General features: G+C 37.5%; 1 protein-coding gene across 3 annotated transcripts in view; it reads left to right on the top strand.

The window, feature by feature from the left end:
• TENM1 (teneurin transmembrane protein 1) overlaps positions 1-16923 on the top strand; it is a 569984-nt gene that overhangs the window by 303304 nt on the left and 249757 nt on the right. For all 3 annotated transcript variants that reach the window (XM_029240586.1, XM_029240585.1, XM_029240587.1), the window contains exons 9-11: positions 2737-2838; positions 4500-4694; positions 8364-8564. In XM_029240586.1, coding sequence (XP_029096419.1) covers positions 2737-2838; positions 4500-4694; positions 8364-8564 — 498 coding nt within the window. The remainder of the gene's footprint in view (positions 1-2736; positions 2839-4499; positions 4695-8363; positions 8565-16923) is intronic.

Here is a 16923-nt window from a genome sequence, read left to right as displayed (position 1 = left end):
AGCACTCTGCTGGATGCTTTACATTCAGTTATCTTGTTTGATTCTCATCACAACCTCAATAGCATAGGTATAGTTCTACTTACATTGCAAGTAAGGAATCAGAGGCTTGGGATGAGTAAATAATTTGGTAAAGTCTCACAGCCAGCAAGTGGCAAAATTGAGATTGGAGACACTCAGTATCTCTGATTCCAAACCCCTGCCCTTTAGACCATACTCATTCCATACGATTATTCGTTAGCTTTGGCTTTTCCCATGAGAAAACCTGCCAGAAGCAAAACCCATCATCAGAGCAGATGCAGAAACCAAGGGGCTTTAGGCTGTAGCATAAAAACAGGGTTTGAAGCATAGAACTTTAAAATGATTCTCAACTCTAATGAACTGGTGTCTAGGAAGTGAGTCTGAAGTAAGATTTAAAAGATAGAAGGCAAACTTCCTGGAGGCCAGTATAAACAGAAAAGCACATTCTTTTTCATCACTAGTTATTTATGTGTTTCTGCTGTAGCCATCCTCCTTTTGGAGCCCCTAGGCTATCCCTATGTCTCTTTGATACCCAGTGGAGATGGCAGCTTCCAAAACCTCCTATATTGCCTTCTCTTCTCATTTGCATTGCAGGTGTTAAGCTCTGTGCAGCATTATGGGCCCAGGAACGGTTCTTAGATAAGTCCATAAGATGTAGGGAGTTTTATTCATTTTGATAGCAAACTTTATTAAACATTTTTTCTATAATAGCTACATTCCCACAAGGCTGCTTCCGTAAAATTGTCAATAGGACCTGGTGTGAAATTAAATTCAAGTATATTTACCTTTGAAAGCTTCCTCCATGGCCTCCTATTAACCATCCAGGGCAGGGGAAATCCAAATGTAGATTTAAGAACTGCCATTACTTTTTGGTACAAGAAAGCAAGATAAGAAAATAGATAATCATTGTTCCATCTCTGAATGAAAAGAGAAAAAAAGACCCTTTGTGCCTTTTCATAATGACCTTTTAAATAAATTAATGATTTTCTGAAAATAGCTAATGTTTTAGTGAGTTAAAAATGGTTAACTCATTGTCAAATGTTACATTCCTGCCAGCCCAGTTGTTCAGCAAATGCCACGTGTCAGTTTCTTATCCAGTTCAGTTTTCTAGCACAGGGATCAGAAAACAGGCCACCATAAACCTGCAAAAAGGAATCTGATGTATTCGCACAGATGTCAGAAGAATAATCTCTGATTGACAATAGGGTGGCTATCCACACAGCCACTGGATTCATTCTCAGCTTTCTAAGAATCACCTAAATGGACTAGATACCACTTTCTTCCTCTTGCTTTTATTGCAGAACTCCAAGTCTAGACTAGAATTCCTCTAACCTGGAAATTTACTATCTGAAGCATTGGTTCTCAATGCTTTAATTCGGTCATCACCTGTAGAGTCACCTGAGGTATTTGCTAGAATGTAGATTACTGGGCTGCATCCCTCAGAGGCAAATTCAGTAAATCTGGAGTGAAGCTCAGGTATCTGCATTTTTAAGTGCCTCAGGTGATCCTACTGATATAGGTGGTCAAAAGGCCACAACTGAAGAAATGCTATTTCCCAACTCTCTTTATAAATTCTCATAGTTTAATGGAAGATGCCAAGACTACTTACTAGAATATTTCCCTCTAATTGGAAATAGCTTATCCAAGTGAAACTAGATGAAGTAGATAATTTGGATTGAAAAGAAAAAACTGGTACATACGAGAATTATGAGTGTAATGGGCTAGAACATAAAAGTCAGAATCCAGGAGTGCTAAGTTATGGAAAACTTCCAGAAAAGAGTAATGAGAAGATTATTTTTTTAAGCTACAGGAGTAAAACATGCATATCATAATAGTTCTCGGACTTGGAATTTGATGCTATCATACTCAAATACAGTTTTAAACTAAAAACAGTTTTTAACGTCCTCATCAGAGACTGATTTTTGTATAACTTTATACCTCTTCAATCAAGTTACTTAACACAAGACTTATCAAAGTACTGTTGCATTGCACATCTTTATGTCACCACAACTACCTATGGGCACCTTCAAAGCCTTCTCAATTCCCCCTGAAACCTATTCTTCTCTAAGAATGGATTGAAGGGAAATTAGTGGCAAAGAACTGATAAGCATTTACAGTCAAGAAAGCATTTCTCAACAAAATACTTAGGTTCTAATGCTTTTAGTGGTGGTGAATTTAATATGAACACTTAACTTTAAAAGCTTTCCGTTGTCACTTATTAATGAAAATGAAATACCGATTATCGTATTTAAGCTGTCAAGATAGTAGATTAAACATTTTAGGTGCTAGAGAAGAAATTTTTATTTGCTACAACCTAAATTTGAAAAATAAACAATAGACTTCGTTTTCTGGGTTACATTTTAAAGTCCATTTTGCTTTTGAGAAATGACTTATAATCCTCGTACATTTTTAGCTTTATCGTGAATGTCTCATAAGAATACAACTCATCTAGACCCTTTATGCACTTTAGAGGTGAGGTTGGTTTTTAGTTTCATTCCTGAATAGCCAATTCAGCAAATCCAGGGCGCTTTTAATAATTCGGTACTGCATATGACATCTTACAGAAATCTTTGGCATCTGATTTTAAATAGTAAGTGCTTTGTGGACAGCAGAGGGCAAAGATTGTTACAGGCCCAGAGTTTTCGCAATTTAGAAAAAAATTAAGGACTCTACAATCTATAGGTTTGTTCTTTTTTTTCTTTTTCTCTCTATTAACAGAAATAATGGATGACTGTTCGACCAATTGCAATGGAAATGGAGAGTGTATCTCTGGCCATTGTCACTGCTTCCCAGGATTCCTTGGGCCTGACTGTGCTAGAGGTGAGGTTGCTCTGTTACACTGATTGATTAGGGAGCTCAATGTCGTTTGAGAACTCAGAATTAGTAGCAATAGGAGGAAGAGGAGGGACAGGAGTGGCAATAGCAGCAGCAATAGCAACAACACCCGAACTGCCGCTACCAAAAGCTGAGCACTTGCTCTGCCAGGCACTGTTCTCAACACTTTGCAGTACTTCTTTTAATTCCTACATCCTACGATAGTCCTACGATGTAGATCTATTATCACAGTTTTATGGGCAAAGAAATAACCTCAGAGAGGTGAAATACCAAGGTTATCTAACAGCTGGGATTTGTACCTGGATCCTCTGACCCAACCACTCCATGATACTTCTGTTCCCTTCATAAACTCATTTATAATGGATGAACTTTAAGAAAGGGCAGAGTGGGTAACCGGTTGTACACACCAAGGTAAACAGGAAGGGGTAGACAGTCACCAAATCCGTGAGTAGCCTAGAAAGGAAAGACTGGAAAGGCAGAAGTTAAACTTTCAAACTTTACTAGACTTAAACTAGACTTGCCCATAGTTTAATTCTTGAAAAGCTGTAGATAAATCACACTGTGTTTTCCCCATAGACTTCCAGTTATTACTTTAGAGATGCTTTCTGCTCATTCGCAATGTGTTCGTAAAGTTCTCAGTCTGCTAATGCTTTAATCTCAGGTTTCTCAGCCACTCCGTTTTCTTTAGATTAAATTCTATTCAACAGAGAATTCTTTTTTTTTTTAATTTAATTTTATTTATTTTTTATATAGCAGGTTCTTATTAGTTATCTATTTTACACATATCAGTGTATACATGTCAATCCCAGTCTCCCAATTCATCCCACCACCACCACCACCACCCACCCCCGCTTTCCCCCCTTGGTGTCCATACATTTGTTCTACATCTGTGTCTGTATTTCTGCCTTGCAAACCGATTCATCTGTGCCGTTTTTCTAGATTCCAAATATATGCGTTAATATACGATATTTGTTTTCAACAGAGAATTCTACAGCATTTGCTAGGTTCCAAGTTCTCTGATAGATCTTGAGGAGGTGGGAGGTAGAAGTAGAGGTGATGGCTGGTATTGAAAAAATGAATAAGACAAGGTACAGGCCCTGCCCTCAGGAAGCCCATATTTTTAATAAGGAGACATACAGTGACAAAGCGGAGTGAGTGTTCTAATAAAGGTCTGCACAGTGTGGGGTAGGCACAGACATCTGTCCAGCATAAATCTCTTTAAATGCACAACTTTTTAAAGATAACATTCTATAATACGAATAACTCCCTACTAGTTTTACAGATTTTCAGGGCTTTCTTCCTGAAAGTAGCATACATCTGCTTGAGGAAGAAAAACCATAAAAGAGAAAAATCCTAGCTTATAATAATGATGATAATAATAATTGTTTAAGAGTATGGTGGAATCAAAAGCAAGTACTTGAAATAATTTCTCCACTCAGGATGTTTTTATAATTTATCTTTCCCCCAGTCCCATAAGAGGAAAATTCTGTTTGTAATCACGAACATGTGCCGATTTAATAAATGGTAAGACAGAAATAGTACAATTTTTTTTACCAGAAATATTATACGAGAATCGATAGAGAATTGCTCTTTGGAGATTTTAAAAGCATTATGCGAACATTACAAGTTCATTTGCCAACCTTCAGATTCGTGCCCTGTGCTGTGTGGTGGGAACGGAGAATACGAGAAAGGACACTGTGTCTGCCGAAATGGCTGGAAGGGACCAGAGTGCGACGTTCCAGAAGAGCAATGCATTGACCCAACGTGCTTTGGCCACGGCACCTGCATCATGGGAGTCTGCATCTGTGTGCCAGGATACAAAGGAGAAATATGCGAGGAAGGTCAGAGCCCTGTGTTAATCTGTTGCTCCAGGCTTTTCTCTCACTGAATTGTCCAAGGTGTCATTCTGGGTTTCTAGTAGAGATGTAAGTGGTCTTTGCAAACCATTAAATGCTCAACATGTCTCCTTCGTACATGGAGTGGGGGAGTTCGTGTCTCTTCTGACAGCCTCTCATATTAACATGAGGCTTTATCTGTGGCCCTTGCAGAGCAGTAGTGAAAAATGGCATTTCCCCCCTCATTTTAACACTGTTTTATAACTTGAGAATTTCCATACTGATGATTTTAGGTGTTAATTTACATGCTTTCATTATTACAGAGTGCACTAGGCTACATCTTACTTTAAAGCACATAATAAAAATAATACGTGCACATTTGGAACCATTTCACGAATGTTTTCTTTGGGAGTGATTTGTAATTACCATTATTATTATTGCTTTATATTGTTTATTTTTACATACCTCCTGCTGAAACTTGACGTCCATGCCTAAGGAAGTAGACTTACCACTAATGAGTTTTGAGGCAGTGCCTTTATATTAAAATTCACCCCCAAAGGAGCCTTTACACATACACACACAATAGTTTTATCATTTACAAAACATACTTCAAAATAGTAATAGTTTTATAATTTAAAGAAGACACATTGGAAAATAAATTTACTAGTAATCAGACCTTTTTCATGTCACATTCCTCAAATAAGACTGTTTTCAGAAATAATATTAAACCATTACCATGGGAGATGGTCTCATCACAACTGTTGTTCAGGAAAGAGACTGCTGAAAATGCACTATAATTGCTTTTTAAAGATGGCTCATTGAGACGATTACACAGCATTTTAAAGAGTTTAATCTCATTCCACTCCATGAGCAAGCCAGAGTTTAGCTTTCCACTTCCCATTAGCCATAGTAGAATTTTGGTGTAAAGATTGTATCTGTTCCAATATGAATGTCATTGGGCCTAGGGAAGGCAGTAGAGTTCCTGAGTTACTTTTGGAAGCTGTTTTTATGGGAATCCATCTGCAATCATGATATTTAAGTTGTACATTCAGATGCTATATGGACACACAGACATTCACCAAAAAATGGTGTCTATCACAACATCTACAATCTGCCCTGAAAAACATTTAACCTAATTAATTTAGACCCTTCTAATTTAAATCTTGTAAGTCGTTGGAAAAAAGACTTAGCTTATCTTTGCCTTCTAGGGGCCACTAAGAAAATTTACAGAATAACCAAGATAGCAAGGAATACCATGTTTAAAGGTATAAACTTTTCAAATACAGTTTTTTAACAAAAAATATTTTAAGTCAGACATCACAAACCAGGAGCTCACAGGTTGAACTGGGCCCATGGATGGATTTTGTTTGATTCACAAAGTAGTGGTGGTGTTTTCGTTGTCGTTGAATGTGACGTATTTCCCAAAATTTAAAATAGAGAAATGTCATATAAAAGTCTCTGTTTCTAGCTTCTCTTGAACAACTAGAAAATCTGGTAACCTTGGACCCACATTCCTATGTGGTGGCAATGATTGTAGCCAATTAGCGGCAGCTTCCTTTAAACTGGACACTTACTCCCAGCACACCTTGTTTGTTTGTTTTTTTAATTGTTGAATTAATGTACTTTATTTTTTAGAGAAGTTTTAGGCTGATATAAAAATTGAGCAAAACATACAGAGTTCCCATATAGCCCTCACCCCTACACACACACACACACACACACACACACACACACACACAGTTTCCCCTATTATTAACATCTTGCATTAGTAAAGTACCTTTGTTACAACTGATGAACCAATATTGGTACATTATGATTAGTAACTAAATAAAGCCCATAGTTTACTTAGGGTTCACTCCTGGTATTGTGCATTATATGGGTTTTGCTGAATGGATAATGTCATGTATCCACCATCATGGTATCATCCAGAATCATTTCACTGCCCTAAAAATCCTCTGTGCTCCACCTATTTATCCCTCGTCCTACTCCAGCCCCTGGCAACCACTGAGCTTTTTACTGTCTTTGTAGTCTTCCTTTTTCAGAATGTCATATAATTCGAATCACACAGTATGGAAAAGTTAAAACTGGCTTATTCCATTTAGCAACATGAATTTGTCTCCTCCATGTCTTTCCATGGCTTGATAGCTCATTTACTTTTCACTGAATTTCCATTGTCTTGATATACCAGTTTGTTTATCCATTCATCTGTTGAAGGACATCAAGGCTGTTTCCAAATTTAGGCACTTATGAATAGAGCTACTGTAAACATCCATGGGCAGGTTTTCGTGGGGGTGTAATTTTCAACTCATTTGACACCCTGTTTTCTTACATCCAGCCCATCTCATTCATGTATACTACCAACCTTGTCCTTTCAGCCATATGACTTTGTGCCTCTTACTTACATATGACTTGCCTATTCATTGAAGGTGGCCTTCTAAAAAAAGAAACTATATTAAGTTAAATACTATATCATTTATTAAGATTATTGTATTTTGATGTAATAAAATTACCTCCTTCTGAAACAATATTCTACATTTTAGACTTTTCCTCTCCCTCCAAATAATGAGCGGCTGAAATCAGATGTACCTTCTGGTGTTTATTTGCTGATTAGCTCAGGTATTAAAGCATTGTGCTAGTGACCCTGAGATCATGGGCTAATTATAATGGCAATAACACTAATTATAATACTGCTTAGTTAGACTTACTCTGTTCCATGGTACATGAAAGTAGGCCAGTCTTGCAGATGATGGCAGATTGTATTAGTCTATTTCCATTGCTGGAAAAGTAATCCAAAGCATACATCCTCATCATGGTTAAGTTATTTTGGTCTCATCTTATTTGTATGGGAAGATCAAAAATTTGGAAATCAACTTTCCCATTTCCCGTGGGATGGTCACTCAATTAAAAGCACAAAATGATTTTCCCCAAGGCAAACATAGGAATCTACTTCTAAAATAGAGTGTTTGTTAGAATGTGTCCAAAAATTTCCAGACTTCACAGAATCCGAGACAAATATAATTGAGTCTGTGATATTCTAAAGAATTGAAAACTATGTCACAGCATCCTGGTAGAAAGAGAAGCCACGAGGAAAAGAATTTTGAAATTACGTTAAAAATGTTTCATTTTCAGTGCTTCTTAGGGATAAATGAGAAATTATAAGAAATTGATTATATTGTATGATTTCATGAAACAGCAGTCACCTCACCTAATACCTTAAATAATCCAAACTTAAATATATATAAAAACTCCTCTAGACACATCAAATAAAAGCCATTTCTGGGAACTATGATTCCAATTTCAGAAAAGACGAGGAACGACTTACTAAGAATTCTTGATCTTTCTTACAAAGCCAAGGAATTCTTATTGAAGGCCCACACTGGTCCACCGACCCATTTGCGTGGGAGTACTATACACTGCTCATAATTTCACATAACATATGTGTGGTTTCCTTCCTCTAAATTTAGGTTGCAACCTTTATGATAGCCTACCATGTTTTTAAGTGCTAATAATATTCTGGTTTGAACACAGCGTTTACATGAGTCATTTTATTGCCTAATTAAAACAGCATAAATGATATAATATTAGGAAATCAATGTATCTCAGTTTCATTGTCCTAAGGTAAACTGGCCACACCTGTTTACTTTCAACCTTTTCCCTCCTTTTTGGGGCCTTCAGAGGACTGCTTAGACCCAATGTGTTCTGGCCATGGCATCTGTGTAAAAGGAGAATGTCACTGTTCTACTGGTTGGGGAGGAATCAACTGTGAAACGCCACTTCCCATATGTCAAGAGCAGTGCTCAGGACACGGGACTTTTCTCCTGGACACTGGAACATGCAGCTGCGATCCCAAGTGGACAGGATCTGACTGCTCAACAGGTATGTCAGAGTTTTCTTCTTGTTCTTCTTCCTTCACTCCCAAGTTCTTACTGGTCTTTACCTTAAGGTAGTGTCTCTTAAACTCTGATCTGTATGCCTTCGTGGGTTATAAAGGGCTTCCAGGTATTCCCTAGGCTAGTATTTTACTGGATTTTCATATACAACATACTGCTGGGCTTTTAATCGTATTTTTCATTGTCATAGTTCTGTAGTTGAACTTCTATCCTCGTTCTGTATTCTCCTGTAGTCATTTCATCCATTCTCAAGTCTTTTGTTATCAGTTCTATACAGATTATTTGAAATCTATGTCTTCCCCAAATTTGAGTAGTCCTTCCTTTCCAGCCATCTGCAGAATATTTACACTGGGTGTCCCATCATGTAAAAACTCAACTTAGCCAGGCACTTTACTCTATTTCTATATTGCCATGTTCCTGCCCAATTAATAGTCCCACAACTTTGCTTCTCTACCCTAACATCATCCACAGTTCTCTGTTGTCCATAGAAAACCTTCAGATATCCTAGCCTGTTACCAAAAGCCCAGTACAAACTATTCCATATCTCTCTCTCCAGCCTATCTTCTACTTCTGCTTCCTGCATAAATCCCTCCTTGCACTAAAGTGATCTGTATGCTCTCCTTACCCCCACTTTTCTTTATGCCCTTTCCTCAGCAGGAATGCTAGTCCCTCTCCACCTGTGAAAATTCAACTCATCCACCCAGACCAACTACAGTTTTAGCCATTTTATAAAACTTTTCCTGATCACATCAACAGGATCCTCTGAAATCCTATCGCACTCATTGCTAGAGAATCAAAAAGGCATTGTGGGACTTCCCTGGTGGCGCAGTGGTTGAGAGTCCGCCTGCCAATGCAGGGGACACGGGTTCGTGCCCCGGTCTGGGAAGATCCCACATGCCGCGGAGCGGCTGGGCCCGTGAGCCATGGCCACTGAGCCTGCGCGTCGGGAGTCTGTGCTCCGCAATGGGAGAGGCCACAGCAGTGACAGGCCCGCGTACCGGGAAAAAAAAAAAAAAAAAAAAAAGGCATTGTGATGTAGGTATTTGAGTACGTGACTTGTTTTTCCACCTAAACCAAAAATAAGGGATCGTTCTTTATATATTTTTTTCTTATCCTCAGACCATGTGCTCATTAAGTGAGTAGAATTAATAAGTAATAGCTCTTACAAAGCCTCTGCTGATGAATTTTGTTGCGGATGTAAAATGGCACGTGATAAGCAAGAAGGACAGGTGCTCTGTGAGCACCTGAAATAGTTTTGAACCAAAAATCTGCAATCCTGTACTATAAAGAAACAGGAGAATCGCTCTGTTAAGGGAATTAATTCTAACCTAATACTTCACTGTACAAAATTTTGTGCCTCACATAGAAATAATATGGGAGAAAGGATTGCATTTTACAATTTCAGAAAATGATTAAAATGCTAAAGACAGTGTAATAATAACTAAAATGCAAATCTTAAAAATCACTCATTTATACACTTAGCAAATATAGTGTGCCTACTATGTGCTTGGCATGGTGCTTGGTGCTGGGGATATAGTGATGAACAAGATGGACGTGGTCCTTGCACACAAGGAGCTAGTGGAGAACACACATTGAACAATTAGAAGATAGTTAACAAAAAGGAAGTAACTGCATATTAGGGGACTGTACAGTATAGCTCTAACCTGATTATTAATTTATTTACTAAATGTTATTAAATACCTTCCATCCTTCCATGTGTCAGATATAGTATCATGGCCTAGAGCATACACTTACATAACAAGTATTGTGTATTAGGCACTTTTCTAATTGTTGGACTTATGTTCACTTAATCTTCATAACAACCCTATGAGATAAGTACTGTAATTAGGCCCACTTTACACATGAGGAAACTGAGGCACAGAGAGATTAAATAACTTGCCCAAAGTCATCCCTATAACAAGTATCAGAGTCAGAATTTGGACTGAGGTATTCTGGCTTCACGCTCCATGCACTGAACCATTGTACTATACTGTCCTCTGGGAGCCCATCACCTAATTCACCATGTATAAAGAGGTATCATTGCTAGGCTGTGTCCAAGGCCATGTACTGCAGAGCACAAAGAGGGGGGCATGGGTTATTTGAGAAGAAACCCTACAGCCAAGAAGACTTTGGAAAAGTCTTTTTTTTAATTTTTTTTTATTTTATTGAAGTATAGTTGAATTACAATGTTGTGTTAATTACTGCTGTACAGCAAAGCGATTCAGTTATACATATATATACATTCTTTTTCATATTCTTTTGCATTATGGTTTATTACAGGAGATTGAATGTGCTATACGATAGGACCTTGTTATTTATCCGTTCTATATATAATAGTTTACATCTGCTAATCCCAAACTCCCAGTCCATCCCTCCCTCACCCCCCCTTGGCAACCACAAGTCTGTTCTATATGTCTGTGAGTCTGTTTCTGTTTTGTAGATAGGTTCATTTGTGTCATATTTTAGATTCCACATATATGACAGGGACATAATAGGGGCTCAATAAATGTTTGGCCAATGGACAATTAAATGAGGAGGTTAGAATGGTGCCCTAGCTCTCACATCTAGGGGCAAACTGCTTTGCCTCTCTGGCTTTAGTGCACTAGAATCCTTAAGGGTGCTGAGACAGGTGAACTAGAGGCTACCACATTTGTGAAACATTGAACCATATATCTCTACACTTCTTCTATTAAACAAATTTTCCTTGAGCACTTACTATGTGCCATGTGCTAGCTCTTGGGATACATCAGTGAGGAATACAAAGATTCCTGCACTAGTGGAGCTTGCAGTCTGGCTGGGAGAGATAGACAGTAAACGATGAACAAGAAGTGTACAAGTTTTTGAAACATGAGGAAACTGAGGACCAGCGAGGTTCAATGACTTGTCCAAGGCCATAGACCTGGCTAATTTGCAAACGTGCAAGTAGAAACCAGGGCTGTTGATTTCATTCTACATCTAGCGTTCCTTCTAGCCTCCACCCTCACCCCCACCAAAGGAAGAGTTAGACAAGGAGCCAGGGACTCAGGTGTATAGATTAGCTTACTGAAAAGGGAAAGTTCAAGGAGATGAAGGGCATCAAATATAAAGTGCATGAATGATACATTCTTGTCCAGATACAATGTGGACTAAACGTAGACTAAATTAGAATGCAGACTAAAGCCACGTTCATCCATTCTAGACCCAGTAGAAAAAACACTGGAAGCATCTCTTGCTCAAAGAAACAAAAGAGTGAATAAGTATGATCCAAAACTTTGCAGCCTTTCAGGAAAAAGGCTTCCTAATAAAACTACCAACTTGAAAAATAGGGGGAGGAAATGCCTTCCAGATCTCCGGTGTCATGGTATGAATAGTCCTTCTGTGATTTTTAAGCTCCATAAAGGTTGTTCCCACAGAGCATACTTAACCATCGAGATGATCTCACTGTGCAGACTTTTAATTGAGTGTGCTCAGTACAGGATGCAATTTAACATCTGATTCTTATAATGGATCATGTCACTTCAAAGGTGGTGGATATGCTCTTTGCCATTGATCATTTTCTTCCTCTAAGCGCATGACGCTTAGCTGTTAGCATGTTAACTGTGCTGCTCTGATACCAAGGGGACTGCAGTGAATGGTTTACTGATTATTTTCAGTCTGTTTTCTAGGTACGTTGAGTATTGTTAGTGGCAGTGAATTGATACTTGATACAGGATTCTTTAACCTGAAGGTCTCATGGTACTTCACAAAGGTTAACTCATTAGTCTTTAAAAATACCTCAAGGGGAATACAATAGAAGCTAGTTATAACATAGTTTAGATTTGGATATACCGCAGGTCAAATCATACTCCCTTAAAATAGAACTCCTTGCCATGAAATCTCAGTAATACATTTAGCCTATACTGAAGGTACTGGCCTTGGCTTCTAATATCAGCATTGTAAAATGCATCTACTACATGTCTTTCATAAAATCTGGCTTCTCCTGGTCACATAGTCTTTGAAGGGGAGCACAAAAGCTCATAGAAGGTAAGCATTCACAAAGAGAGGACAGCTTCTGCTCTTTCTACCATGATTACCTCTCATTATACTGGATCTTAGAACGGGATTAATCAGCTAGAGAGATGGAACATTACGCCCTGAAGTATTTCTGAACCTCAGATATATATATATATATTTTTGCTATATATTTTTTGTTTTTGCTATATAACAGAAATCATCTGAGGTACTATCATCATGTACCCCTTCCAAGCCGGGTTAGTTCCTGAAGATCCCAGGAGGCTTTGTTATAAGGATATTTGTTTTCAGGCTATCCTATGACATGTGGCCATCTTGTCCATCAGAGAGATGACACTGCGTGTGTGTATTTGTGTGCGTGTGCACCTGTGTGTCTATTCACAGCACAGCGACTTTGAGTAACTAATTTAACTTCTTTGAGTCTCAGCTGCCTCATTTTTGAAATGGTAGAAGATTAGCCAAATGACCCTAGAGACCCCTTTCAACACTGAGATCTATGATTCTTGATACTGTTTATTGAGCTGTTGACACTGATTATGAATGGCTCATGGATGTAGTCCATAAACTCTCTTAACTCCATATTGTTTATGGTGAGGAAATATTAATTGTAAATAGTTTTGTTTTCATTATAAGGACAAACATACTTTGATATATAGACCATGCTGTTTGAGAATCTACCTCTATTTGTAGAGATATATATGCACACACATATACATGTGTATATATAACAATGTCTCGTTATGTTTTTAAGTGTTGCCTGATGGATGGTGATATGCATCTACTAATAAAACGGATAATTAGAGGAGGAAGTTGTAAAAGACTCATATAATTATTATTGCTAGGAAAACTTTCCTTGATTACACAAGTATCATATGCTTTTAAAACATTATTTGTTTTCCCCTTTATTGAAAGTGCCAATAATCAAAAGATTTTCATCTGATTCTACATACCTATCATATACAATGCATCACTTTCCTGCAATTTCCAGGTATTGATTAGGCCATTTGAAATGATTAGTGCGTACGCTGTATTTTTCCTACAGATATTACAGTAACAGCAGGGTTGTACCTGCCATTTGATAAAGAAGCTTTGTTCAAAATCTAATGTACATGCTGCGGGCACAACGATATAGTCATTCATCATGCCACTGAAGAGAAAAATCCACTCATATATAAAGTAACTACCATTAAGTATCTCAGTAGAAAAGAGATAATCAATGTACCCAGATTAGGAACCTAGGATTGCAGGTACTTTTCCCTCTTCAGTTCGGGGAACACACTTGAATTTCTTAGGCACAGTAGCTGAGTTCTCAGAAGAAAAGTTTCTATTAATTAGTAAACAATGTTAATATATTATAATGCTACAAATTCCCTGGACTTAAAGAAAAGCTCAAATATAGACAACTAGTCACCAAAACATGATGGGAAGTACTTTTTAGCGTACAGGGACAAAAGGCTTATGACTAATTCCTATGTAGGCTTAATTATTTTTAACTTGCATTCAAAGTATGACAACCTCTGATCAAACTTATTTTAAAGTAATTCTTTTTCTACTCAGTAAAAAAATAAAGGGTAAACCTTAAGGTGACTCTGATTTGATTGATTTAATAAAACAAACCCCTGCTTGAAACATAGTGGCTACACCATTAACACTACAGTGAGGTCAAAACATTAACTGTAGATTTACTGAATCAGTAAATGAAGTTCATTGGTGACACTAGAAATATAACCCAAGAGCATCCTTAATAGAATTTCAATTCAAATTAAGTGTGTAAGATGGAATCCACATAAATATTTTTGAGAGGTAGATATGAAATGGAAAAAAAATCATACTATTATCATGATTTCCTAGCAACACATCCTACTCAGAGATGGTTTGACACCCCCTAAGTTTTTTTGTCTCAAGTGAAAATAGAAATTGAACCCCAAAATATTCTCAGATTCAAAAATCCCTTATTTTTTATAAAAGAGAGTTCATTTAATAGCCATAAGATTATATACACAGTGTGGTGATTCAAAGCGCATCAAATATCAAATGTTTTCAAAATACGTCTTTTACATTCCGTTCTGAGACAATAAAAACCATGCCTGTTCTGCCATCATTAGCAGGCTGCAATGCAAAAATCCAGCGAAACTTTTGACAATTTGACAAGTTTGAAAAAGGAGGTACATTTGCAGCTTCCTCTCTGTAAATCTGAGCTAACTCTGCTGACTGTTCCAGGACATTAAAGCTTTAAAATTGTTTTTCAAACCAGGGACATATATTAAAATAAGGTGGCAACTATGAAGCATGAAAATGTAATTAAGTAAGCATGAGTGTGAAGATGCATGCTTACTTACATGGTTAAAGTACAGTTAATAATAAGGAATGCGTTGGGACAGACCAATAGGGGCATCAAAAGAAAACAGGAAAATTCTGTGCTTCACTATTAAATGCATTCCTCTCATTTACCCAAAGTCTTATTCTGAATTCCAATTCATTTTCTATTTGGCATTTTTCTCAATTCACATTTATCTACATGAAATGAAAACAGACCCAGAAAAGGGTGTATCTAGAAGGTGTATTTGGCCCTGTAGGTGAGATCCTGCAGGGCAAATGGCCACCTGGGTGCCCACCTCCACAGTCTGACCTGTCGCCTGCTTCTCTAGTGGAGATGGCTGAGAGAGCTCGAAGGAAGCCAGAAATCAATTGTGCACAGTCGGTGGCCAGGACATGGGCAAGGATCAGGATAAGTTGTCCCAGTCCTGTGCAAAATCAAATGATTAGAGATATTGAAGAGCACCCCATACATCTCCCCCAAATAAACTGAAGGATACTTTCCTTCCTGTAATTAAAACTTCCTGCGTTTATCTGTTGGTTTTAATTTTTTCTCCAAATACTTACGTATCCATTTTCTTCATTTCATTATTATGGCCATAAGCCGGGGTCACTATTAGAATGTGGGTTGCATATTGAGCTTTAATGATACAAGATACCTCCAGGACTGTTCCAGAGATTTGCTCTACATGTATTCTTCTGAGTCATTGGAAAGAAGAAGAGGCATAGGAAGGACAGAGATTAGTCCTTCATTAAAGAGTAAGGACAATACATTTTTACCTGGAAACTTAATAAGGTGGAGCTCATAGAAATTCTGAATGGGTACTTGCCTCTGCTATAAAGAACTTGACTTGTACTTCCACATTCCCAATAACCTAGCAAACAGGTTTCTATTACTCTCGTAACATCCATAAGGTCTAAGCAGGGTTGGTAATAAGTTTCCTCATTTTATAACTGAAGGAACTAATTTGCTGTGAGACACAGGGAAAAACTTACTTTATTGTGTATGCTTCAGAGTTGAGGTTGGCAATAGAATTCACAGCCCAGTGTCCTATCCTAAGGATCAGTGTGGATTAATTTTGTTTTTATCCTGCTTGTGACTTGCAGAGCTTCTTGAATATAAGAACCCATGTCTTATATACACTACCAAATGTAAAATAGATAGCTAGTGGGAAGCAGCCACATAGCACAGGGAGATCAGCTCGGTGCTTTGTGACCACCTAGAGGGGTGGGATAGGGAGGGTGGGAGGGAGACGCGAGAGGGAGGGGATATGGGGATATATGTATAGCTGATTCACTTTGTTATACCGCAGAAACTAACACAACAATGTAAAGCAATTATACTCCAATAAAGATGTTAAAAAAGAAAAGAACCCATGTCTTTCATAAATCATAGAAAATGTTCAGTCATCATCTCATCGAATCTTGATTTTCCCACTTTCTCTGTTACCTCCTTTCAGAAGTTCCATTAGACTGTCCCACTCTGGTCTCTATGTCTTTTATTCTTTTTCCGATTTTACATTTCTTTGTTTCTCTGTTGTTTTATAGGTGATTTCTTCAAATTTGTCTTCTGGCTCACTAAATATCTCTTCATCTGTGTTATTATGATGGTTAACCCTTCCATTAGATTTTAAATTTCAGTGATTTCTTTTAATTTCTAAAATTTTAATTTAGTTTTTTTTCAAATATGCCTCATTAACTTTTGGCAATTTCTTGCTCCTTAATCCTGTTTTTGTTTACTCTCTTTTCTTTAAACATACTAAACATAGTTATTTTATATGCTATATTTGAAAATAGATCATGTTAAGGCTTTGTGGGTCTGGGTCTGTGGTTTCTTGTTTCTGTCAACTCTTGTATATGATGGCTTGCTTTTTTGTTTCTTTTATTTTTTAATTGTTGGTTCAAATATGTTTAAATTCTGAGTCTGGGGAAGATTTACGTTTGTTTCTGTCAGAACCTGTCTACACTACAGATCAGGGCAAACTTTATTTTTTTACTGTAGTATAGTTGACTTACAATATTATATTAGTTTCAGGTGT

The sequence above is a fragment of the Monodon monoceros genome, unplaced genomic scaffold (assembly GCF_005190385.1).
Source record: "Monodon monoceros isolate NGI ecotype Baffin Bay Population unplaced genomic scaffold, NGI_Narwhal_1 Super_Scaffold_22, whole genome shotgun sequence".
Taxonomy (NCBI): Eukaryota; Metazoa; Chordata; class Mammalia; order Artiodactyla; family Monodontidae; genus Monodon; species Monodon monoceros.
Note: the sequence above shows the minus strand (reverse complement) of the source record. Positions and strands in the feature narration are given on the sequence as shown.